Source organism: Telopea speciosissima, chromosome 11 (assembly GCF_018873765.1).
Source record: "Telopea speciosissima isolate NSW1024214 ecotype Mountain lineage chromosome 11, Tspe_v1, whole genome shotgun sequence".
NCBI lineage: Eukaryota > Viridiplantae > Streptophyta > Magnoliopsida > Proteales > Proteaceae > Telopea > Telopea speciosissima.
Genome location: NC_057926.1, coordinates 55449235 through 55474116, shown reverse-complemented (window position 1 = coordinate 55474116; position 24882 = coordinate 55449235). Strand labels below are relative to the sequence as shown.

The 24882-nt window shown below is 38.9% G+C and overlaps 1 protein-coding gene and 1 long non-coding RNA gene across 6 annotated transcripts; both read left to right on the top strand.

Annotated features, from left to right (window-relative positions):
- Positions 1–448: 448 nt before the first annotated feature.
- LOC122646254 (L-Ala-D/L-amino acid epimerase) lies at positions 449–11556 on the top strand. 5 transcript variants are annotated; one of them, XM_043839770.1, is made up of 8 exons: positions 449–1029; positions 1464–1574; positions 1680–1896; positions 2216–2549; positions 2759–2820; positions 2979–3051; positions 8280–8307; positions 11218–11556. In XM_043839770.1, coding segments are annotated over exons 1-7 (1308 nt in total). In that variant the 5' UTR covers positions 449–519; the 3' UTR covers positions 8281–8307; positions 11218–11556. The 5 variants fall into 5 exon arrangements, with proteins under 5 accessions (XP_043695705.1, XP_043695706.1, XP_043695703.1 ...); XM_043839771.1 differs by having other exon boundaries at positions 8277–8307; XM_043839768.1 differs by having other exon boundaries at positions 8271–8307.
- An 8706-nt stretch (positions 11557–20262) lies between these two features.
- On the top strand, positions 20263–20579 carry LOC122646063. The gene is made up of 2 exons (XR_006330556.1): positions 20263–20396; positions 20549–20579. It is a non-coding gene; the product is annotated as an uncharacterized LOC122646063 (long non-coding RNA).
- Positions 20580–24882: the final 4303 nt, after the last annotated feature.

Sequence of the window (24882 nt, the reverse complement as noted above, 5' to 3'; positions counted from 1 at the left end):
CCCCGCACCAGCTGTTTTGACCTTTCCATTCCATTGACGACTGAGAAGATCAGGCAAAAGGTAACTGTTTTTAAATTCTAAGGGTGGGGCTGTTAGACACGAGTCGCATCAGAATCAGTAAATACAGAGATTCTAACCCAGCAGTGTATGAGTGTATCAAGCAGATCTAGAGCTGGAGATGAATGAGCTTGTTTTGTTGTTTCTCTCAAACCTATATAATATTGTAATGGTGATTCAGCTCGATTGTGCGAGGTCCTTCCGCTTCGAAGTGGGTAACGGCGTCCACTAGGGAAGGCCAAAACAATTAAAGAAAGAAGCAAAAGAGACGGGGAACTAGGGAAGGGAAACTGTTTGAGAATTTGTGAAAAAAAAATTGGTTTAACAAATGGAGTGAAGGACTGGGGACGCAATAATGGTGGCGGCAGTTGTTTCGCCTATTACACCCAGACAATCTCTCCGCCGCAAACAACAAAAATATCACCAACTCAAACACGCCCAGCTGACGAAGCTTCAACCCAGATGGATCCAATTGGGGTTTCTCTCTACTCTCCCTCTCTGGTCATCTTCTCTTCATTTCCTCTTCACACCATCCCCAGTTTGAGTACATTGAAATCAAAGCCTATTTCGAAGCTCGTTTATTCCTTTAAGACAATGGCCGCGGCGTCGGCGCCGATGACAACGACGACGGAGACGACGATCTTTGGCTTCAAGAACTTGATGGAGACTTTCACCGTCGATGTACACAGAGCAGAAGGAAGGCCCTTGAACGTACCCCTGATATCTCCCTTCACGATTGCCAATTCGAGGCTCGACAAGGTGGAGAATGTGGCCATCAGGGTCGAACTCAATAATGGGTGCGCGGGTTGGGGTGAGGCCCCGATCCTCCCTTTCGTTACCGCCGAGGATCAGCATACGGCGCTTGTAAAGGCTGGCGAGGCCTGCGAGTTCCTTAGTCGGAGTCCCCCGATGACTCTGAGTTTGTTACTCCGCGAGATTGGTGCTCTTCTTCCTGGACACAAATTTGCTTCTGTGAGTTAAAGTCTTATAATTTTATACCGTATGTGTTATTCCCGCACTCTCAGATATTTTTCTAAGTGATGATTAGTTCGCCAATTGTTTATTAATTGTTGCTTTTCTTTTTTGAGATTTTAGTTCATCGGGTTGAAGCTCTTGAATTGATTGTTCTTGGCTAAGTAGTGGCTTCTTAATTCTTCGGATTTAGATGTCAAAGACTGTCCTAATTCTTGGTTTCCCTCTTCCTCCCCCTTTAAGAGGATGGGGGAAGTGGTTTCATGACACTGAATCTTTAACCATCTATCTCCAATTAAACTGGAACGGCATGGAGAAGTCCTCTGACTTTGAGTACATCTAGCCTTCCCTTTTCATAATTATTTGTCACTTTCAAATTATTATATATTTGAAGTGGTTTAATTGCCCTTACTATGTTGTTTCTGTGATTGAAGGTTAGAGCAGGATTTGAGATGGCATTGATTGATGCAGCGGCTAATAGCATTGGTGTACCTCTTTGGAGATTATTTGGCGGGGCATCAAATACCATAACTACTGATATAACGGTTCAATTCCAATCTTAGACACTGCTTATCTACTGGAAAGAATTTTTTTCCATTGGTTCTTCATTGTGTCAGCATTGAGTTTGATTGCCTTGTTCCAACATGCAGATTCCAATTGTTTCCCCGACCGAAGCTTCTAGATTGGCTTCAAACTATCAGAAACAAGGTTTCGGCACCTTGAAGCTTAAGGTAGGGAAAAACCTTAATGCAGACATCGAAACTCTTAAAGCAATACGGTTGGTCCACCCACATTGCTTGTTTATCTTGGATGCTAATGAGGGTTACACTTCCAAGGAAGCTATTGAGGTTCTTGAAAAATTAAATGGTAAGAATCTACGTGGCATGTGCAACCGTTTGGTTTGTAAAGTTGCAAGTTTCGAAACCACAGACCTGGTCTAAAAGCCATTCCTTTCTCCTTACTAATATTCTAACCGTTACTTGCCTTCAAGGAAAAAAATTTGACCTTTGTGATGCAGTGGTGTTATTTACATAGAATGGAATGGCCTTGTCTTTCAAGCTTCCAAGCATCTATTTTTTATTTCCCTTTTTTTCCCATGTCCTGCAGTCTGTTCAGTATGTTGTGGTATTTATATGCCCATGATAGTGAACACTGAACAGTTCCTTTAACTATTACTTTCTGGCAGAAATGGGGGTGACTCCTGTTCTCTTTGAACAACCAGTTCATAAGGATGATTGGGAAGGTCTCAGTCAAGTCAACCGTGTTGCAAAGGAAAAATATGGGATATCTGTAGCTGCAGATGAAAGCTGCCGGAGTTTGTTTGATGTTCAGAAAATTATTGAAGGAGATCTTGCTGATGTCATCAACATAAAACTTGCGAAATTTGGGGTTATGGGAGCCCTTGAAATTATTGAGGTAGTGAGAAGATCAGGCTTGAATCTGATGATTGGTGGCATGGTTGAAACTAGACTTGCTATGGGCTTTGCTGGTCATCTTGCTGCCGGACTTGGCTGCTTCAAGTAGATATTACACTTCTTTCGTAGTCATTCCTTCCTTTGCTTTTTGGTTTTAAATGGTCAATGCCTGTATTGAGTCTCCTTGGGGGGTGTGTGTGTTTGCATTTGTTTGTTTGCTATGTCTCTGGTGCATAAATATGTAGTAGTCCCCTTACTTTTTGTGGTACTTTTTTTCATTTCTTCTCTTTCCTTTTTTGTCCTCCTTTCTGTAGATTTGTTGATCTAGATACACCCCTTCTGTTGTCGGAGGATCCGGTTTTTGGGGGTTATGAAGGTATATTCATCTTAATGCTTTGTGCTTTTTTGTTCTCTAGATTCATGTTTTATGTCAATCTACTGTGTAATTTTTTATTTACTCTACAGATCTACACTTTGTAGTTACCTGTCAACACTTCTAATGATAATGCTTCCTGTTGACATTGTCTTGGCCAGTTTGTGGTGCTGTTTATAACTTCACCAATGCTAGAGGTCATGGCGGTTTCCTTCATTGGGACACTACTGCATGGTGAGTACTTTCTGGTAGTATTTTTCAATCTACTTGTACTTAGGGTGTTTGATGCCTACATGACAATTAAAATAGCAATATAACAAAATATTTTATGCCAATCAAGATCTTTTTCTCTTTTAGAAAGTAGAAACCATTTTTTCCTATAGCGTTGTGCAGTTAATATTGTTGAAGGCAACTAATGGCTAATAATGAGGGTATGGAATTTTATGTTCTTGATTTGTGCTTGTCATCCTGTGGTCATGGAGTCAAGGTGGCGGCAGGCACCTTGGTGCATAGGCATTTGTGTTGGGAACACAATATTGATCAAAGCGTGCCATATTAGATTGGAAGAAATAGGACATGTACAAGCTATAATTTTTTTTTCGTAATATTAAAAAATTATTGGATGATTAAAATTCATCAAAACAAGAAATAAATGATTACAGAGAATGTCCTGTTCAAATCATACCTGGCAGTAGACAATTTCAGATTGGTTTTAAGGCTTCAAGCAGCAACCCATCTGTTTTTAAAATTAAAATAGAAGGAAAGAAAAGGAAAAAAGGAGGGGGGGGGGGGGAGAATAGAAGGAAGAAGTGGGGGAATTCCATCAGAGCACAGCTTCTTTCTCTCCAGACGGGGATACAGTTTCCGTTGTCAGTCTGAACATAGAATTGTCCAACCTGCCAGTTGATCTGCGGTTCAACCCAATAACCCGCTACCCGGTCTCCATAATGGATATTGAGCTAGCTGGGAATTTATAACATGAGGTCCTTTAAGACAAATTTTATAATGGTATAGGACATCCACTATCTATGGTGGTGTCTTAGCTGACAAATTCCCCATTCAACTCTTTTTTCAAGTGAAATAAACCCCCAAGGAAAGAGAAAATATATTTTTCTTTATGACAAACTTCATAGAACACAACCACCAAAAAAAAAGAAAAGACTGGTTGGCTAATGGGTGAGAATCATGTTTAGGCTGGACCAGTGGGGTTTGAGAAGAGATTATCAGGGATGGAATTGCTGGTCAATTTGGGTGTTATGTAGCAGATTGAAGAGCAAAAAAAAGTAAAAATAAAAATAAAAATAGAAAAGAAGATGAAGATGGAAGGAGGATGGAGAAGATATGTAGAAATAGAAAGGAAAAGATTACTCACAGGTACTGGATTTCCGAAAAGTAAATCAATTCATTTAACAAACTTGATAATTCCACACATGAGTACAGATCTATGTTCCATGATTTATTTTTATTCAAATTGAAAAAAATAAAATAAGAAAATACCCTAATAGAACTCTACTTGACTCAAAATGAACAAGCTTTCTAAAATATAAATCCCAAATGAAGTCTGTAACCAATTCCTAAACTTTTAAACTTTCCTATGGCAGCATTATATCATGCGAGATACATGACAATTGTTGAAGACATTGAGCATGGAAATCAATTGGTTGTCTAGCCATGCTTCTCTTGATGCAATCTGAAAATCCCGATTATGGATCTCAAATGCTAGCCGACCCAATGATCAAACTGTAATCAGATCTAAGATAAAGAAAACAACTGTGTTGTTAAGGGAAGAAATCAGATTGATGGAAGGGGAGGGAAGAGAGATGAGATTGATCTTCTTAGGTGGAAGAAGAGAGAAAAAGTGTGGAAGAAGAGAGGAGAAGAGAAGAAATCAGGTGTGAGATACCAATCATACTACTCAATAGCACCAAAAATCTTAAATAAAACTCATATTCTTTACTCAAATCATCTCTAATTGATGGGGGTTTTATTACATGTATAAAGAGCTTATAAAATTTCTAATTTGACCTATAAAAGGACTTCTAATCACTCTACATACTCAATAAAGTAATTAAATTCAAAACAGAACTCTTATCTAGCTATTAGGTATTCTAATCTAACTCACACTCCACTTAACTACTAATCCTGTGTATTAACTTCATCCACATTTTATGGGCTTATAAATTAGGCCCATTTAAACCGAATAAATAGAAGGCCCAACCTATAATATCACTAACTACCCAAAGGTCAATTGCAGCCTATTGGACTGCCACCAACACCTTATGGGCCTCCTAAGCTTTCACATAGGCTTCCATACGGGATTAATGTCTAATCCAACTGCATCACCCCCTTCCCTTCCCCACCCCTTGCCATTGGACCTCATTTGTTTAACTCATAGCCAAGTGGATACCCAAGTACACTGTTAAGCTCATATCAGGGCTGAAGTTTAGCATCAAAGTACGGTCCAGGAGCATTGATTTTCGTGCTTTTCAGCAGTAGCCGTCATGGGGCTGCTTGGTGAATACGCTTCCACATCATAAAAGGACCAACTAATCTAGCCTTAGTTGCCTAGAAAACAAAACTAGCCTAACAGAAGCCTATTGATGATTGTTGGTTGGCTGTCTTATATCAATGTGTTTTGGATGTCCAATACGTGGTGCGATTAAGATTTAGTCCATCTTTCTGTGGGTTGTTTGGAAAGATGTAATATTCACTTTTATAACTCTTTTTGTTGTGTGTGAATAGTTTCTCTGGGTTGGTCTAAGGTTGTGATGGAAACAGGGGGGGGGGGGGAACCTGAGACCTGCCCCCGTCTTGCCCATATTGGTTGGGGTTCGGCATGACCATTACAGTGTTTTGGTTTTTATATGCGAAAAGAAACCCCAGGACCCCACTCCGCCCATCTTGTAGGGCCCCATTGGTTACTTCATGAAATTGATAACCCCCATGCCTAGCAGAGCAGGGTAGGTTAGGGTTGACTGTTTGAGAAATATTTAATAGGACTAGCTAGGTATTAATGAAACCCACCTTGAACTCATCCCTTTTCCATCCCTTGTCAAAGGCTACTTCTAGTATTGATATGCTAAGAAACCCCTTTTGTAGAAACTCTACTCAGTTCAACCAAGCTTTCTCATGACTAAAATGGAGTTGGCTAATTTCTAGACTTTATTCTGAAAAATATTCAGATTTTTTCCCCTAGTCATCATAGTGTTGATAACTTGATATACATGGTTGTGACCCTTAACAGCTCGAACTTTTGGGAGAAGCTGTTGTAACATGATATTTGAGTCAAGAGGTCGGGTGTTCTGTCCCTGTTATGTGTTATTGTGCCCCTACACTTTGTACCCTTGGTGCCATGTGATGGTGTCATGTGCAGAGCCCCATGTGTGCGTGCGGGCCTGCACGTGTTGGGGGGGGGGGTGTTGATGATATGCATTATTGTGGCCCTTACTTAACACTCAAGCTTTGGGGATAAGCGGTTGTAACACAGATATGTTTATTTCAATATTTCAGGGCAGTTGAGGCACCTTTCCAAGAAATTTGATTTACGGAAACCATTTCATCAAGAGGTGCGACTGCCTTTGGTCTTTTAAATCCTTTTACGTCTGAAACTTATTTTTGTGTGTGTGTGTGAGTGCGCGTGTTGGGGTGGGGGAGTATGGTCATTTGAGGCTACCAGTTGTGTAGAAATTTTTTGACAACTGGTAGTCTTTGAATAGCCTGTTTGCTTGCTGGGTCCAAAGAGTCTCATGAACTCCAAAGCCATCAACTCTATTGGGGTCTGTGGCTTCAATTGATGTGGGGGTTGGACTTGCAACCATACTAGGACTTGTTGATTTCTTAATCCTACATGCCTTTGTGACAACAGTTGGGTTGTGGATTTCCTTTATGAATCCTACACAGACAGTTGTCTGGAGAGGGTTTATGGGCAGATTTTAACTCTAAAGTATATTGGTGGTGTCTTCTCGGTCATTTGAGAGGAAGAGGGCATGTTTTCTCTTAGGTTTTGGGCATGGGAAGACAAAAGTCAGCTCTATTTCTCAGACACTGTAAAAGAAAAGAAGGGCATTTTTCATGGTGGTATGAGAAAGAGTCAAAGAGTGTAATTAGGTTACTCGGATCTTAGTTGTTGATGATAGACTGAGAACTTGAGAGAGTTTGGACGGCTGTAGTCCTCTTATTTCTCATATAGAAATGGACTGGATCTCATGTCATGGACATAGGCAACAGATTGGACCATGTATAATCTTGTATTTCTTTGCTTGACATGTTTCTTGGCACTTCTACTACTGTTTTTGGGTTCAGTCACTTGACAATCAATATATTGCTGTGCACAACCACTGCTGACTGTTATTTTAGATCCTGCCTATCGTCGAGCATCTCAAATGAAGGTCATTGTAGGACTCTGAAGATGATGTTGGTTTTCAAGGTTTTGTTTTTCTATTAGTTTGGTTTGGTTCATTTTTTCTGGACTCAATTATTTCCAATAAATAACAATTGATATTGTGATTGTTATATTTATATCTATTTAAGTTTTAACTCATTTGTTAATGTGATTATGGAATTCTCTTCTAATGGAAGAACTTTTTGAGATCTACTCCTAGAACCCATACGTCCACCACTTAAACCATTAGAAGAACCAGAGATTAGGTTGTGCAATATGTTGGGTCAGTGGCATTGAAGGTTCATGGTGATGCTAAAGTTCCAATCCAAACAGGACCTGTTTGTTAATTGGCCAGCTTGGGTTGGTTACAGAGGCCATTCAGGTAAGTGAGTAGGTTTCAGGTTAGCATGTGTTATATTGTGTTGGATGCTGGGTTGAAGACCTATTGTCCAACTCAAAGCCAATAAAAGTATAAATTGGGTTGGTTAAAAATCTCTGTTTTTGACAATCTTTTCTAATCCCAAGTCAAATTGGTCCTGTGAATCCTTTACCGTGCTGTGGAATATTTTAGGGGCCCCAAGGAGTCAAATCTGAGACTTACTAGAGATAGTCATCAAGCAACAGCTACTGCTGATATCATTTACAAGGCCTTAGGGGAGATAAGAATTCAGAAGCAAGGGCAATGGTATGATTCAGGAGCAACAAAATCTGCTTCAACAGCCATATGATATGATAGGCTTGATAGCGTTGATAGAATACACAATTATTTTAATTTAGTTTCTTGTTCTAATGGTGAATGGAGAATTTTCTGTCATTGCCCAAGCTTATAGAATCTTGAAACTCAATTATCAGAATTGAGAACAAGTGCCATTGTTGGTGGTTTTAGAAATTAGACATGTTCCATTGATTATATTGTAAACCTCAAATTGACTTTTTCTTTAACAACATACAGTTTTCAGTTTATTTTTGTTTACTAATAAATTTATCTGCAAATGGACAATTGTTTACCTTAATTTAGGAATTGAAAATAATAACAGGTATTAACTTCTCTTTCTTCTGATAACATGTGCTGCTAAATAAGACAATGGTGGGGCTCCAGTTGAACATTGGTTTCCAACAAACATGGACCGGGCGAAGAACTTACTCTGAAGACCATGGTCTTTGGCTCGACAAATCTTGAAGTGAGATAGACCACGAAATCAGCAACTCTTGATCTTCTTTTCCTAGTGGAACATTTCTTAGACTTGTGAGAATTTCCCAAAATTGGCACATTTTGATGTACCTGTCAAATACACATGTTGATTCATGTCATTGTATGTTGTATGTAAACCCTTATGGGTGTTACTCTATTTGTCCCAGTGTTACTTCTTTACAGCTGTATAGTTAAAAAAAAGTGCTGCTGGCTGTTTTAAAAGTTTCCATTTCTGTGCCTTGCCTATATATGGTATCTCCATCTATCAATCTTCATGACCCGCATCAACTCTTTGGACCGGGGGGGGGGGGGGGAGAAAAGGTCTAGGTCCATTGTCCCCCTCTTTTTGTGGGAAATATCTCTTTTTCATGTCTATGATCATTGTGGGGTGTTCTGGTTCCAACCCGGTTCAACTGCCTTTTTCTGGTCCTGTTTTTAGATCTCAGAAGAGCATTGTAGGAGGCAGAAGAAAAACATTATTAAGAACCCAATTTTCGCAGCAGTAACTGAGCCAAAAAGAGAAAAAGGATTCCTCTACATTACTCTTTTTTGCTTTTGTTGTGGTGTGGAAAACCAAATAATTACAAGAATCTAATCTGTGTCTATCTTATACCAAAAAAAAAAAAAAAAAAAATCTGTGTCTATCTTGGCATTCGAGACCCCCCAAGGTCAAACCCATATCTAGTGGTGGTAATTTCTGGAAAAGGTGAATCCGATATGGGAGTTTCTGGAAAAGGTGAATCCAACACTTTCTAAGAAATCACTTAAACTCACATCAACTGTTTATAGATTCATTACAGATTTGTTCTCCATTGAAAACAATTTGAAGAATGATAGGGTGATGGCATCTTACTAGTGTAGTTTTTGCTCAGTATTGCCAGAGGTTAATGAGTTGCCAACTATTTCGAATAAATAACAATTGGTGTTGTGATTGTCATGTTTCTATCTATTTTTAGTTCATTTGTTAGTGTGATTATGGAATTCTCTTCTAATGTGTGAACACCGGATCAAATTGAGAGGGGGGGGGGGTGAATCAGCTTCCCTTTTTTGACATTTTCTATAAACAACACCGTCGCTTACAGTCCCACCTCGCACCACCAGAATGTGGCCAGGTCTACCAAGACTGTAAACCCACTCTGCAAAACAGGGATTAGTCTCCAACAAAAAACAGTAGGCAGCGAGACAAGATATACGTGGTTCACCTCACAGTATGTGAAGGCTACGTCCACAGAACAATACCCCTCGGGGTTTCGTATATGCCCAATACTCAACTCAAATACAATAAGCCGCCCCTACGGCCAGGATACCCCTTACCCTGCTTCAACCTCTCACCTCAGTGAGGGCAAGGACCTCAATCCCAATACAATAATGGCCTCAGCCTTACAATTAATCAACCCAATAAATAGATTCAATCACAAACCCAACCCAAAACAGATCACACTCTAGGTTCTACCCAATACATTCAAAAATAAGAATTAAACCTAGAACTGAGAAGTAATGGTTTGTGATCACGTTTACCTCAAAGACAAACCTCCAACTCCAAACGAATGCTGTGAGATCTTCAATAGAACGAATCAAGCACTTGAATCCATCGCCAACACCAAATCGAGATTTTTTAGATGATTTCCTTCGCGTCTCTGCTCTTGAACCACGTTAAAATGGTAGAAGACGACCTCTCCTCGAATTCCTTCTTCTCTAGGGCTCCAAAAGTGTGTTTTCGGTCATACTAAGTGAATATATATACTTTCCAATAAATACCCTCTGGACTGATAGTAAGAAAACGCAAGCCCAAAAATTCGCCTCGGGGGTTGCCACCTCTGAACCCCAGCGAGACCATCGGGGACACTGCCCCCGAACCCCGCGCCTACGGCGGAGATACACCCTGCTGACCAACAGAATACTGTATCCACAATCATATGCTGATGACCACCACTGCCAAACCTTGTTGCCAACAATGACAACATTGCCACGAGCACTAACATAATGGAAGAACTTTTTGAGATCTACTTTTGTAACCCATGCGCGCACCACTTGAACCATTAGAAGAACCAGAGATTAGGAGTGTCGATAAGTGGGGTCAATTGTGTTGACTATTCATGTCGACAACTAAGGGTCCAATCCAAGCACGGCCTATTTGTTAATTGGCCATTCAGGTAAGTGAGTAGGTTTCAGGTTAGTGTGGGTTGGGTTGTGTTGGATGCTGGGTTGAAGATCTATTGAACAACTCAAACCCAACTTACTTATCAATTGGGTTTGTTAAAGAAATCTGTGTTTTTTACAATCTTTTCTCACCCTGAGTCAAGTCAGTCATGTGAATCCTTTAACAGGCTGTGGAATGTTGTAGGGACCCCAAGGACTCAAAACTCAGACTTACAAGAGATCACCATCAAGCAGCACCTACTGGTGACATCATTTACAAGGGCTCTAGGGAAAATTAGAATTCAGAAGCAAGGGCAATAGTATGATTCAGGATCAACAAAGTCTGTTTCAAGAGCCATATAGTATGATAGGGTTAATTTAGTTGCATGTTCTAATGGTGAATGGATAATTTTCTTAATCATTTCCCATTCTTATAGAACCTTGAAGAATAAGTGTCATTGTTGGCGGTGTTAGAAAATAGACATGTTCTGTTGGTTATGTTGTAAATTTCAGATTGATTTGTTCTTCATCAACAGTTTTCAGTTTATTAATAAATTATCTACAAATGGACAATTGTTTACTTGAATCTAGGAAATGAAAATAATAACAGGTATTAATTTCTCTTTCTTCTGATAACATGTGCTGTTAAATAAGACAATGGTGGGTCTTCACTCTCCAGTGAACATAGTTTTCCAGCAAACAAGGAACTGGGCAAAGAACTTTTTCTGAAGACCATGGTCATTGGTTCGACAAATCCTGAAGTGAGATGGCCAAAGAGATCAGCAACTCTTGATCTTCTTTTCTGAGTGGCACATTTTTAAGCCTTGTTGGCATTTCCCAAAAATTGTCACAATTGGATGTACCTGTCAAATACCAATGTTGATTCATGTCATTGTGTATTCTAGGTAGACCCACCCCAAGTTAAATTGGTTTGGGTATAGATCTATTTGTCTCACTGTGACTTCTTTACAGCTGTATAGATAATAGTAATTTCTCCATGTTCAGTGCTGCTGGCTGTTTTTGAAAATTTCCTTTCTTGTGCCTCTCCTATATTTGGTATCCCTATTCAACAATGAGCATGACCAGGTAGGTATAGAGAGATCTCCCCTTAAAGGGAGATGGTACTGATTAGGAAGGGGAGAAAAGGGAGTCATGTACAAGTTCTGGCAGTTTTTTCAGTAACATCATGGGTTAAGCAGTGAGGGTGATAGCTAATCATGTTTTTTTTTTTTTTTTTTTTTAATGTGGTAAAAGATTCCAACCTGAATCCTTTACATTTGAAATGGTGTAATGTAATATTATAAGTTAAAATAAAAATAAAAATAAATTAGAAATTCTCCTAATCATTACCCACCATAATTGCATATCGAATTTAAAAACTTACTAATATAGTGAGGGTGAGACCTAAGTAAGTTTTATTTCACTCCTCAATCAAGTTAATTTCTTGGGGTGAAATTCTCAATCAAGTTAATTAGATTTCAGTAAAAATGTTTGCCAAAAGATAAAATTAACTTAGCTTTTCAACTTCTCTCCAAAATTTAGCAATTTCCTGTCATACCATGGATCTTTTTTCGCTACAAATTCTTTACATGGTATTTTTTCTATTATTTTATATGAGGCACCTTTTTGAGCCAGACCAAACCACAAAATTTGGGCGAGAAGGCACATGAAAATTTTCCTCAAAGTAAAATTTTCTATTTTTTCAATGTTTTATTTTATTTTATTTTACTTTAAAACAAACAATGGAAACCTTATTTTATTCCTTACCCTTTTACATGAAACGAACAAAGCCTTAAAAGAAAAGAATTCCTTGCTTCCCAAATAGACTAACATAAAATGAAGAAAAGACACATAATATTACTGGCAAAGGAATCTGTTGGAATTTTTCAAAATATTGATGTGGACTTTTAGTCTCACATCGGCTATGAAAGGAAAACTCATTGGGTTTATATGTGTTAGTAGTTAGTAGTTATTATTATCATATGTAATGTTAGAAGAGATTGTATGGTGCACTTGCGAGCGAGGACGGTAACCGTCCGAACACGTACGCGTGTGCGTGCGTGTGGCGCAATGTGGCGCACTTTGAACGTGCGCATCGTCGCAGTATGTCGCCTTAATCTTTTCGGGATCGACGGTGTCTGATCAAAGGGTGCTTAGGATCGATCCGACCGTTGGATCGGTGGCTGATCAAAGAGGGAGTGCAACCCTTGGTTTAACATTGACCCCAAGAGTTGCAGCCCACACGAACAGCCAAGGGAGCCCAGCCCAATAGTCATGACCTGTCAGGTCAAGCCATATGAGACAATGGGTGTGACCCATCCGAACAGGCCTTGTGGGCCTATAAATGGGCCACGAATTCTCTCAGTCTATATATCAAAAAAAATCTCTGATAGCTTCACAGTGTTACTGTCTCTGCAACCACAGTGTTACTGTCTCTGCAACCAGTAACAGTCCGCCTGATTTATCTTGGGAGGCAGGTTTGCTGCAACCCTTTGCAGGATTAGGAGGGTGCAAAAACTGTCTTAAAGACAGAACGATTTCGTTCGACTCAGGCCATCTTTCTGTCCTCTCCTTTTTTGTTCAGATTTCTAACAGAATCCCATCAGGTGGATCTGTCGAATAATCCCACTGTTCAAAGACAAAATTGAACACACTTTCGTCAACTGTAATGGCTAAAGAAGAAAGAAAGTTTCCTCCCACCCATAGCGGACGGTTCACCCACCATCTTAGGATTCACAAACCTCTCCTTTGGTTTTAGTATGTTCCAAAATACCCTCCCGGTATCCTTTCCTGCCCTCTCCTGCCCTGCGATCCCATTCACTGTGGGTGGAAGGAAACTCAGTCCAAGAAGAAATATTTTAGCATAATCACAAAAAAGCAAAAAGAGCATTGGTTATAGTTACAAGAATCTTACCACATACATGGCACAAAGGGTCAAGATTAGGAAGAAAATGAGACAAACACTTTTTGACTGGAACTTCATCCTTAATTTTTTTTTTTCAAACAAGCATGTTTAACCTAATTCCAGACTTATTGCAATTGCAGAATCACTCAAACGACTATAACCCATTTCAACCCAGCATTAGCTGATTGTGATTAATTTCAAACATAGATTTGGAATATAGACCAACATCATTTTTTTTTTTGGGGGGCGGGGGGAGGGGAAAAGGGGTCTTTGCTAGCTCCATTTTCCCCTCTTTGTTGTGGGATTTGTTTTTCGTCTATGGTCATTGTGGAGGTGTTTGGGTTCCAACCCTGTTCAGCTGCCTTAGTAAGAGCAGGAGTGTTCTTATTCACACTAGTATTCATGCCTGCTATGGCTACTAGGTTGGAGAAGAATCAGAAGAGCATTGTAACAGGCAAGAGAAAAACTTTGAGAACCCAATTTCCTCAGCAGTATCTGAGCCAAAAAAAAAAGGAAAGAAAAGGATTCCTTTGCATTTCCCTTTTTTGCTTTTGTTGTGCAATGTGGAAAACCAAATGATTACAGTTATCTAAGCAGTGTCTATATTGGCATGCGAGATCCCTCCAAGTCAAACCCATATCTATTGGGAGACTTTCTGGGCATGACACATTTGCCAATATTTGTTAGGTAAATCATGCTCTCCAGGATCTAATCTTCAAGGCTTTTCCTTAATGATTATGCCATTGCTTTTGCACTGTAGATTTTATGTGTTTAAGGTGAATCCAACATTGTTAAAGAAATAAATTGTACTAAAGTATGGTCAGATTAGATTAATCACATTGACTGTTTTTAGATTTATTACTGCTTTATTTTCCATTGAAAACATTATGAAGAATGATAGGTTCATGACATCTAATAAGTGTAGTTTTTGCTTAGTATTTCCAGAGGTTAGTGAGTTGCCAACTTGGATGCACAAAGAGGGAAAGCTTTAATCATTTCTTCCTAAGTTAAAAAATGCATGCTCTCGGCTTATCATTATAAGCACACTCAGTCACTCACAGCAAGTAAACCCACCGAATTTTGGATTATATGAGCCCTAGTGGGGTTGCTTTTATCTACTATGATATTATCTTTGTTCTTTGACTAATGAAAGTTTTAGCCTGAGAGTACTGGTGGATCATGTTCATGGCTTTAACAAAAAATAAGATTATTAGGGTTGTTTAGAAATGAGATAGTGAAACTATAATTACAAGACACGCTATTGAATGATGTGTTCACATCTCTTTGGCTAACTACAAAAAATGAAAACAAACAGAGGATTTAAAATGATAGCCAGCCCCACCACAATTTGACTGGGAGCATCAGGTAATAGTTGAACTTGGTATGAGCCTCAACCTGCTATGTTCTCTTCTCCATTTTCTGCTCCCCATTATTTTACCTCTCATGTGATTAGATTGGTTAACACTGCATCGCTGAGCCTAATTCTTACTGTCTTATTTTTCCTACCCAACAAAAAAAGAGGAAAAATGCTCTGTTCAACTAGATAAAAATGTTTCTTCTCCAAAAAAAAAAAAGAAAAATTTACTCTATTAGCTTTCAGAAGGCCGATATTGTTATAGATTAAGTTTTCCTTCACCTCATCTCTTCACCATTGGTGAATTAACCTTATGATTGGACTATGTGAAGGGTGATTGCCATCTTTAACTCCCGCCTTCTATTGTTATTCTGTTATTATAGTTTTGATAATAGATGTGATGTTAGAAAAATTAAAAGCAGAAATAGAAGAAATTCCAGGGGATGAGTTGAATCATAGCTTCAACCATGCCCATCTGTTCTTCTTGGCTGTTCAGAATAAAGGTAGGAAGAAAAAATGCTGTTTGTTTGCTAGGGTAACAGGCTTAGGTTTTTAATATACTAGGTTTCACCCAGTAGTAGATGAATCTCTTTTTACTCTCTTCATCCCTTTCAACGAATAAGAACAAAAATTCCATCATTGAGTCGATTCTTAAATTTGACTCTTTTGTGTTTTGTTTTTTTGTGCCAGGGCTCACCATTCAACAAATGCTTGCAGGCAAAATAGAGACTACTACATCACAGGACCAGGAGGAAAGGTGTTTTGATGCAGCCCTGGACTTGGACCATGAAGAAGCCGCCACCTCACACCTTAAGGTTCTTCGAAAATCGGTTCGGGTCAAGGAGAGGCATGCCAAGCAAGGCCAGCCCCTGCAGGGATAGTCCATCCATGCCGTATCTTCCCAATAACTTTAAGGAAAGAAGTTGCACCTAAAAGAGGGAAGATTTGGACCAATTTGGTATCAGAGCCTAGGATTGCGAGAGTGGAAGATTGTAATGGCGCCCCGACAAGCTACCCGTACAGTCCCCGTCGAGGATATCAATGCAAGGGAAAAAAACTTGCGCCTGTAGCAAGAAATTGCTGTTCTGCAACATGAGAATGAGGCTTTGAGAAATGAATCGAGACGTCCGAATCCGAATGAAGAGACGACCAATCCTGACTCACCTTCATCCAACGATGCACAACCTATCCTGGAGAGGAGGCCTCACTAGAACGGGAACCAACATAGAGGAGAGCAAGTAGTTGTGATGTCGCCCAGGCATAGAGGTGGTCGTACAACTCCCGTGGAGGATATCAACACAAGTGAAATTTATACGACAACGGATGATGCTATAGATGAACGAATCATTGTTCAGGTTGATTTCAGCAAACCCCCAATTTTCGATGAGTACCAAGATGAGTACATCGATGAACACGGTGGTTTCGAAAGTCTTGAACCAAATTACGTTTCGAAAGCACAACATTTCTGCCCGCATTACAGTGAGGTCACGACCCATGATCCCCTCACGTTTCAATGGTTCGACATTGCCAGTACATATGATGATCCGTATTTGGCATTTATCAATGTCACATCTCTATCTCAATTTGTTCAAAATATGAGCGTTACCAAAAATCCATATTTGAACATGTCATTCATTCGAGCCATGAGCACCTCATTTGATATCACTGTCAAATCTGAAGTTGATATGCAAATTTTGTTTAATTCAATTGGAGACTACAACAATGAATTTGCTTGGTTCCAATTTGATCCAGGTGGACAACGAATACCATTGATTTGGGCAAGAGTTCGGGGACGAACTCTTTTTCAACCTGGAGAGAATGATCCAGCTCTGGACTTGGATCGTGAAGAAGCCGCCACCTCACACCCTAAGGTTCTTCGAAAATCGGTTCGGGTCAAGGAGAGGCATGTCAGGCAAGGCTAGCCCCTGCAGGGATAGTCCATCCATTCCTTATCTTCCCAATAATTTTAAGGAAAGAAGTTGCACCTAAAAAAGGGAAGATTTGGACTAATTTGGGATTATCTCAGTTTCTCAATAAATAATGCCTAAATAAATAAAGGATCAATCAGCTAGCTAGTATATTGGGTTGATTGAAAATTTGATTGAAGATTGGATTGAAGAGTGGATTTCTGATTGAGAGTATATTGGATTGATTAAAGAGAAGATTGGATTCTGATTGAAGTATTTTGGCTGATTGGAGATTCTGATTGAAGTATTTTTGGATGATTGAAGATTAGAGATTGTAATCTTTTTTTTCTTTTCTTTTCTTCCTTATTCATACTCAGCTCTAAGTCTATATATGTAATCCTCCATGATTGAATGAAGGTAGATTATGAGGTTTAATGAAATTGCTCAGTTGAGTATTTGGAACTCTCAATTGGAGTTTCCGTTGCAATTTTAATTTTCTTGTTCGATTGATCAACTCCCGGTCACATAGGGAACGTGATTTTAACTCTCCCGATCCATAGCTTTCAATGAGGCTGCACCATGTTTATAACACTACCCATTTTGCTATATTATGGGTTTGATGATTTACAGTTCTAGGTGTGAATGACATTTGAGGTCAAATGAAACCAAGCATTTCTCTCTCTCTCTCTCTCCCTACTTGTTATGTAGGAAATGAACTCGCCTCACTGAGGTTTCCAATAAATGGTCCACATGAAAGAGTCTGGTTTATAATTTTCTCAGTTCTGCTGTCACCAAAGCAGGGTTCAAACCAAGAAGTTGAGTAAGGCTTTTGGAAATGGGAAACTATTGGTGAAAAGCTAGCCAAATTAAATTGGCAAACCAATTATGTCTGCATTTTAATATTGATGCAGTAGAAAGTATGGGGTTAGATGTTGTTCTAGCGCTAACAAACTCTCAAATCCACAATGTTAAGAAACCCTAATTCTAACGAGAAAGAAGAGAAAATAAAACGAATTTTGGTTATGAACTTCAAGTTCTCTTTATTTTGTCGAAAAAGAACTTTATATAAATAAAGAAAAGAGAACCATAAGTAACACTGAAAACAAAATAAAGTAGGAAACTAATATTCCTTATCGAACACAAAACTTCGGAAGCCTAGATCACCTCTTAAACGTGTGAATTCGATCCTCAAATCTATTATTGAATAGGTTGAAGAGCATTGGTTGTCGTTTGAATGTTGATATTATAGCTCCCGTAACTTCACCCGAGTCAAAAGTTATGGTCTTTAGAAACTGTACTGACAAATTAGTACTTTCGGCCTAATCGGATGAACTTCGATCTATCGATCCAACTGATCCAAAAATTCTTCAGCAATCTTCACTGCGTCAAATGTGATACAAGTGTAGTGTGATTATCATTCCACCTGTGAATACCAAGTAATTGGAATTGTGTTTGCTATTACTAAACTTCAAGCCAAAATCCCAACTCTAATTAGGAGTAATTCAGAGAAGGAAACATGCAAGATGAGGAAATACCCCAGATTTCAAACTTAGTCCAACCCATTCAAAACTTGTTCAAAGTAGGGAGAACCATGGCTTTGGAGGTAGTGCAGATAAAGCTATGATGAAGACTAGTGATCTTAACATCACATCACCGAAAGACATAGTGAGGAAAGGATTGAGTTGATGCTTGCCATTTGTGAGAAAGAACCAAGGAGTGATATGATAAAGTTTCATGCTTTGGTTTGTTGATCACACCTAATTACCCCATTCCGAAAAATTGCGGAAAGACTCCTCCCAAGTCTCCATTGATACTGATTGGGAGCGGCTCAGTGGGCCATTATGATTGACCATGCAAATAAGCATGCTTCTCGTTTCTCACCATGACCAGTAACTCATGAGCTTAATATGCTATCTATGTGGTAAACCACATGTCACAGGAGCATCTCTATCCCTCTCTCTTCAAATTTTATCAAATACCCAGATCCTCTAAAGCTCCATATTTTTGCTTCTCTCTCTAGCTTTGGATCCAAATTTTATCAAATACCCAGTTCCTTTTGAAGCTCCATGTTTTAGTCTCTTTCTCTCTCTCTCTCTCTCTGATCTTTGGAACCAAATTTTATCAAATACCCAACTCCACTGAAGTTCCATGTTTTAGCTTTAGCTTTATATCCTTGTGATTGGATGATTGGGGATGAATGGGTGGGCCAAAGCCAAACATCATCCTCATCTTCCAATTAGAAAGAGAGAGAGTTTGAAGAAGAAATATGGCTCTAAGAGGGGCCTCATGTAAGAAGGCACTTCTTGATCTTAGGAACAGTGTCTAGGGTTACTCTTACTGCCGACACTTAAGGACTATAATGGATGGGTACAGGAGTTCATCCCCATATTACCAACAAGGAGTATGTTTCATTCTTCACATCTCTGAGGCAGGGGTTTCAAAATCCAATCTGAATTGGTTGAACCATCCACACAGACCGGATTGGAACCATTCGTACAGACTGTATTGAACTGAAAAAAACTTTCATTGGGCCGTCTCAAAATGGGTTTTTTAGAGACCAGTAAAAAACCGAAGCAATCGAAAAACCCCAATCAAAGCTATGAATCGAACTGAACCCAAAACCAAACCAATAAAAAAATCGGTAAGAAAATGAGAAAAGCAAGACTGATAAAAACCCAGACCAAAACCAAACTTCAGCTTAATGGTTTGATTTTGATTTGGCATAGTACTAATCTGAGACCGATTCAGCCCCCGATCAAAACCGGACTGAACAGACCTTTTTGACACCCTTATCACTGAGGTGTGGTACTATGAATCTATGATAAACATGGAGCTCATCCCTTAGCCTCATTCACTAATTTGGACTCTATTGGGAATCATGGCTGATGACCCTACCTCCTCGATTTGATGCTAAAAAGCTAACTATTCAAGACTAAAGTTAATTCATTTCAAGATCATCTTTTATCATGAGGACGACATGTATTTCAATTCTCCTGCACATTGGGCTTTGCTCTTCCAGAGGTTTTCAAGTCTATAAATAGAGAAGGAAGCCTCTCCCCTTCTACACCCATCTTCTTAGCCTCTCTTGTATTCACCTTCCCCAGCCATCTCTATTTGTTCTCCCTGAACAAAGAAACAAGACGAAGATGAAGGTGTCTTCCATTGCAGTGTGTGTCGTGCTCGTGCTGTTTCTAGCTGAAGCCCAGGTCTCAATGGCCGTTACTTGCAAGGCAACAGAATTGGCTGCATGTGCATCTGCTATCATGTCTGCAACTCCTCCATCTAAGCTGTGTTGCAGCAAGATTAAGGAGCAGAAGCCATGTCTGTGCAACTATCTTAAGGACCCTAACCTTAAGAAGTTCGTCAGCTCCCCCAACGCAAGGAAGGTAGCCAACACATGCGGTACTCCATTCCCCTCATGCTAGACCCAAACGTCTCCAATTCGATTGGTCATCCACACCATATCTAGTTCTGGGATTCCTAGTAATTAGTCATCTACTACCATAATAGATTTGCAAGGGTTCTATCAGATCTCTAATGTAGTTCTATTAGTACTTCATTAAGACTATTACTGTTTGTATTCACTTCAGGGTCATGGAGAGTATTTGCTACTTCAGTTCAGTATTTTCTTCTGTTATATATATATTGTTCTTGCTCTTGGGTCATCATATCCTCTGTTTTTCCTCTGTTTTTATTTACTAGTTTTTTTTTTATTTATGAGAAAAAGCATAAGTTATATTACCATTACCATAACCGCATGTACATCATACAAAAAAGGTTTGGAGTGAGATTTGGATCTAACTGATGTCAGAGTATAAGATCTTAAGGCTCCAGTCCATTGTTTATTTGCTAGTTGTAGTGAAGGTGGGTTTGTCATTTTGTCCCCCAATGAGATGTTTACTAGTATAATATAAGGAAAAAAGAACTCTGTCCGGGAGTCTACGCACTATGCCCAGACAGAGACATAAAAGAGGGGGGAGGGGCGAAATGATCGCTCTACCCCCCATGAAATGCGAAAATGTCACCCTTGTTGATTCTTTCACGTGTGCCCCATTGACCCGTTGGTGCAGTGGCTACACTCCCCAATAGAGAACACATTGCCATAATATAAACAAAGAGGATGTTTGGAAAAGTCTACTTCAAAATCTGGAATTCTGCTCCTTTGATTTGAGTCAGTTTTCTCTTATGATTTGTTTTGATGGGTCAGGACAATTTGATGCCTGATCACGGTAAGAAATGCTTGTGGTTGTGGAAACTCCTTATTTGAAGGTATTGAGGAAATAACCCGTTTGGAACTAATAAAAGAGAAGAATAATTAAGATGGGTTGCCCATTTTTATTGAGGAAACAAACCGTTTGGAACTAATTAAAGAGAGAGAATAATTAAGACGGGTTGCCCCATTTTTCGGTTCATCTATAACTTTTGCTGTGTTTGCTTTGCATTTTCGGAGTAGATTCTGGGTTTAGAATTCAATATGAAATGAGAAAATAAAGAACTGGATTTCCGAATGTGTTCTACATTCCAGAATCTATTCGGAGAATACATACCAAACACCAGAATCCATATAACGAATAACATGACCTTACTTCATCGGAGATTTCTCAGGCGATGAAGTCCAGAACTTGTGAAGACCAGAGTTGCTCCTCTGCTCAAGAATATGCAGGAAAGAGAGTTACATGGGTTAGTGGCAGTGCAATACTATTACTGCCATTACATCAACTTGCAGTTGTAGAATTACTAGATTGAATCAACACTCTCCACAATTGAGTGGAGCAAACTTATGTTGTGTTTGGTTGCATTCCCAGAATGCATCATGGGCCTATACTCAGAATGTAGATCAAACATTACCTAGCCTATGTTTGGATGTCAAGAAAAGAAAAGGAAAAAATCCAGTAAAATTTGAATTTGTGGAGAGAGATAAACACAGTTTTTTTTTTTTGGGTAAATTATAGATCGCCCCGTGGTTTTTGAATAAACTCAAATCACACTCTGGTTTAGATCTCAAAATGACAAATTAGTCCCTAACATTAGTTTTATGCTGTTAAGTGATGATGTCAGCCACTTAGATAAATTTAAATCCCTAAATTACTCTTGACCAATGTTGAAGATGAAAGAAGGGTAGTATTGTAAATTTAATTCTAATGTTTTAGTACAAAGGTAAAATAGTCCTTTCACACCAATAACTAACAGCAGACTAACACAGTTACTGTAGAGAGGGACATTTGAGTTTTTTAAAAATCAAGGAGTGATCTGAGTTTCGATTGAAAACCGAAGGGTGATCTGTAATTCACCCTTTTTTTTTTGTTTGGTAGAAAAATAAACACATAGATCAATCATTGCATCATCTTGATTTTTTTTTTTTTTTTTTTTTTCTCATTATGGTTTCTCTTTTCTTTTTTTGACTTCCAAACAGCCTAAAAGATGGATGGATAAAAGATACCTGCGGAGAGCATTTTGATTTAAAAAAAAAAAAAAAGACCCAACCTATGTCACTCTCTCCCTCCCCTTTGGAAATAACTCCCATGCCCCTTTCCATCCTACCCTCCCATTGGTGTACACTGCTAGCTTGCAACAAGTAGGCATAAGTACTTTTTAAAATTACTAATTCTTATGGACCACAAGGAGATTATCACACGGATCAACCCAGAGAATTGCAAAGACTGGAAACGGGAGCTATTCAGTTTATTTTTTTTTATTTTTAATATTAAACAGCTTCAACAACAACTCATGGTATATAATTTTGGGGAGAGGGTTGGATATGCTAGCAGCGTACATCAATCACATGATTGAACACAAGAGGGCAAGGGGGACTTTTCCAAAAGGGAGGAGAGAGGATGACACATGATGGGGCATCCTGGCCACGAGCCCAGTCTTTTCCCATAATTTTGTGTGTTTGCAGATATATTATCCATAGGCCCATCAATAAAATCGCTCCCCCTAAAAATCAAGGGGATGAGAAAAGTGGTTGGCCCAAATTCTTAAAACACATTGGCAACTAGAAATGACTACTGTTAGAACCATGGTTTGAGGTATCGGATCGGATCGATTGATTTTGGCTGGATTGGATCGGTATCGGCCAAGATTGATACCGATCCGATCCAACTGTACGAACAAGTGTAAAAATGTAAAAAAATTAAAAAAAAAATTTTATTATAAAAAAAATAGGGATAAAAGTGTCATATTTGCCTAAGTTTGGGCGATCCCGATCCGATCCAACCGATAGTGAGATCACGAACCATGGTTAGAACTGGGCCGACCGTATCTCATTCCTATATGTCAACATTGTGCTAGCCCTACCCAAGGCCCAGGCCAACACAGGCTTCAAACTAACAAGTTTTAGCAGATCATTTTGTGGTCTTGTATTCTCTCATTGTCATGTTGTGACCTAAAAGTAGGGTTGTCAAAACTTAGCATCAACCGAACCAAAACCAATATGAGCTTATTGGATTAAGTTTTGAGATGAAGTTTTGTGACATTGAAAATCAAATTAGATCGCATTGAAACCGATAAGATACCAAACAAACTAAAATTTTGGACCAAAATAACCCGATAGCAGCCCAAAATTCCTGAAAAAAAAAGCACATTTTTTCCATATTAATAAATATATTTACATGGTAAACCGAAACCAAACCCATAATAAGAGAAACAGATAGGAACCTGAAACCAAACCAAAACCCAATGCACCCTTATTGGATCATGTTTTGAACTCGTTCTCATTCATTCTCACACCAAAATCAGTCCAAATCGATCGAATGACACCCCAATCTAAAAGCAAGGAGTTTGTACTTTCCTCTCATACACTCTCTTGTAACTCTTCACTCACTAAATATGCAGCTCTCTTCTCTCTCCTTAATAAATATATCATTTTGCTTTTATTATTGGCATGGCATGTTAGATGGTAATATAAAGTTATAAACAGATCGATGCCTCTCCGGCTCTCCCTGAAATATTGTGGTAGATAAGGGTGTCAAACCCAAAACCAAACAGTCAAACCAACCGATCCCAATCAAAAAATTCAAGTCAAAATGAACCGATTCCTTACCAGACCGGCTTTGGTTTGGGATGTTAAGGAACCAAATGAAAATTGGACTGCACTCTGCAGTGGACTGACAAAAAAATGCACCAAGTATGGAAAAAAAAAATTTTCTTTTTCTCATAATTATGTATATAATATATATGGTAAACTGAACTCAAACTAGAGAGTTCGATATCAAACCATGATAGCCGGATAAGAGAAAACTGATATAAACCAAACCCAAATTGGATCGAAACTGAACCTTCTCTTATTGCCTGGCTTTGGTTTCACTCATCCTCAGCCTCAAATTAATTCAGCCCTGGCCAAAACTGGATGAAACGGACTGTTTGACACCTCTAGTACTGTTGGATTAGAAATCTTACAGAGAGCTATATCAGAGGACTTTGTTTGTTTTGATGTGGAAGGAGATAACTAGGAGGTGATAAATTATTTGCAGCATGGGGTTTCAACAACACCTCTTATCCTCAAACCTATTCTAGAGGACACTTTATATTTAAAGTCTTTCTTGTTCGTACCAAAGGAGTTTAATAGCCTATCTGACTCTTGGCAGGAAGGGCTTTGTCGTGACATGTGTAAAATGGTTTGGCCCATTTTCGATCTATGGATCTAAGACCACTGTAATCATTTATTCATGAGGCTTTCACGTCTTTTTGAATAAATTCGTTTTCAACCCAAGAAAAACAAAAAAGGTAATGAATCTTACAGGGGAAACTTATGGTGCATGTGAAGGAGCTGAAGAAGTCCACAGAAGGTATAGGCCAATGTAACTTTTAGATCTACAAATAAAGATGTCTTGGAAGCATCATTTCATTAATTCTCAGAGGGGAGTATCAAGCGAGCGAATCACTCTCTTATCTTCTCTCTCCTTATCCTTCCTTTTATGTTGCTAAATCATTAATCCCATAAATCCTTACAGTTGTAAACGGCATCTAAATCATGTATATATATATATATATATCTCCTCAATCGATACACGATTCTTCCAAATCAATATTATTCTCACCTTATCAGAGAAAGAGATCAAAAAGTTTTCATATATATATATATATATATATATATTGACAGCAGGAAATTAAGGTTTCTATTATGGCTCTCCCGATCGATCTCTTGTTGGTCATTTTGACGCGCCATTACGGAGGAATATGCAAAAG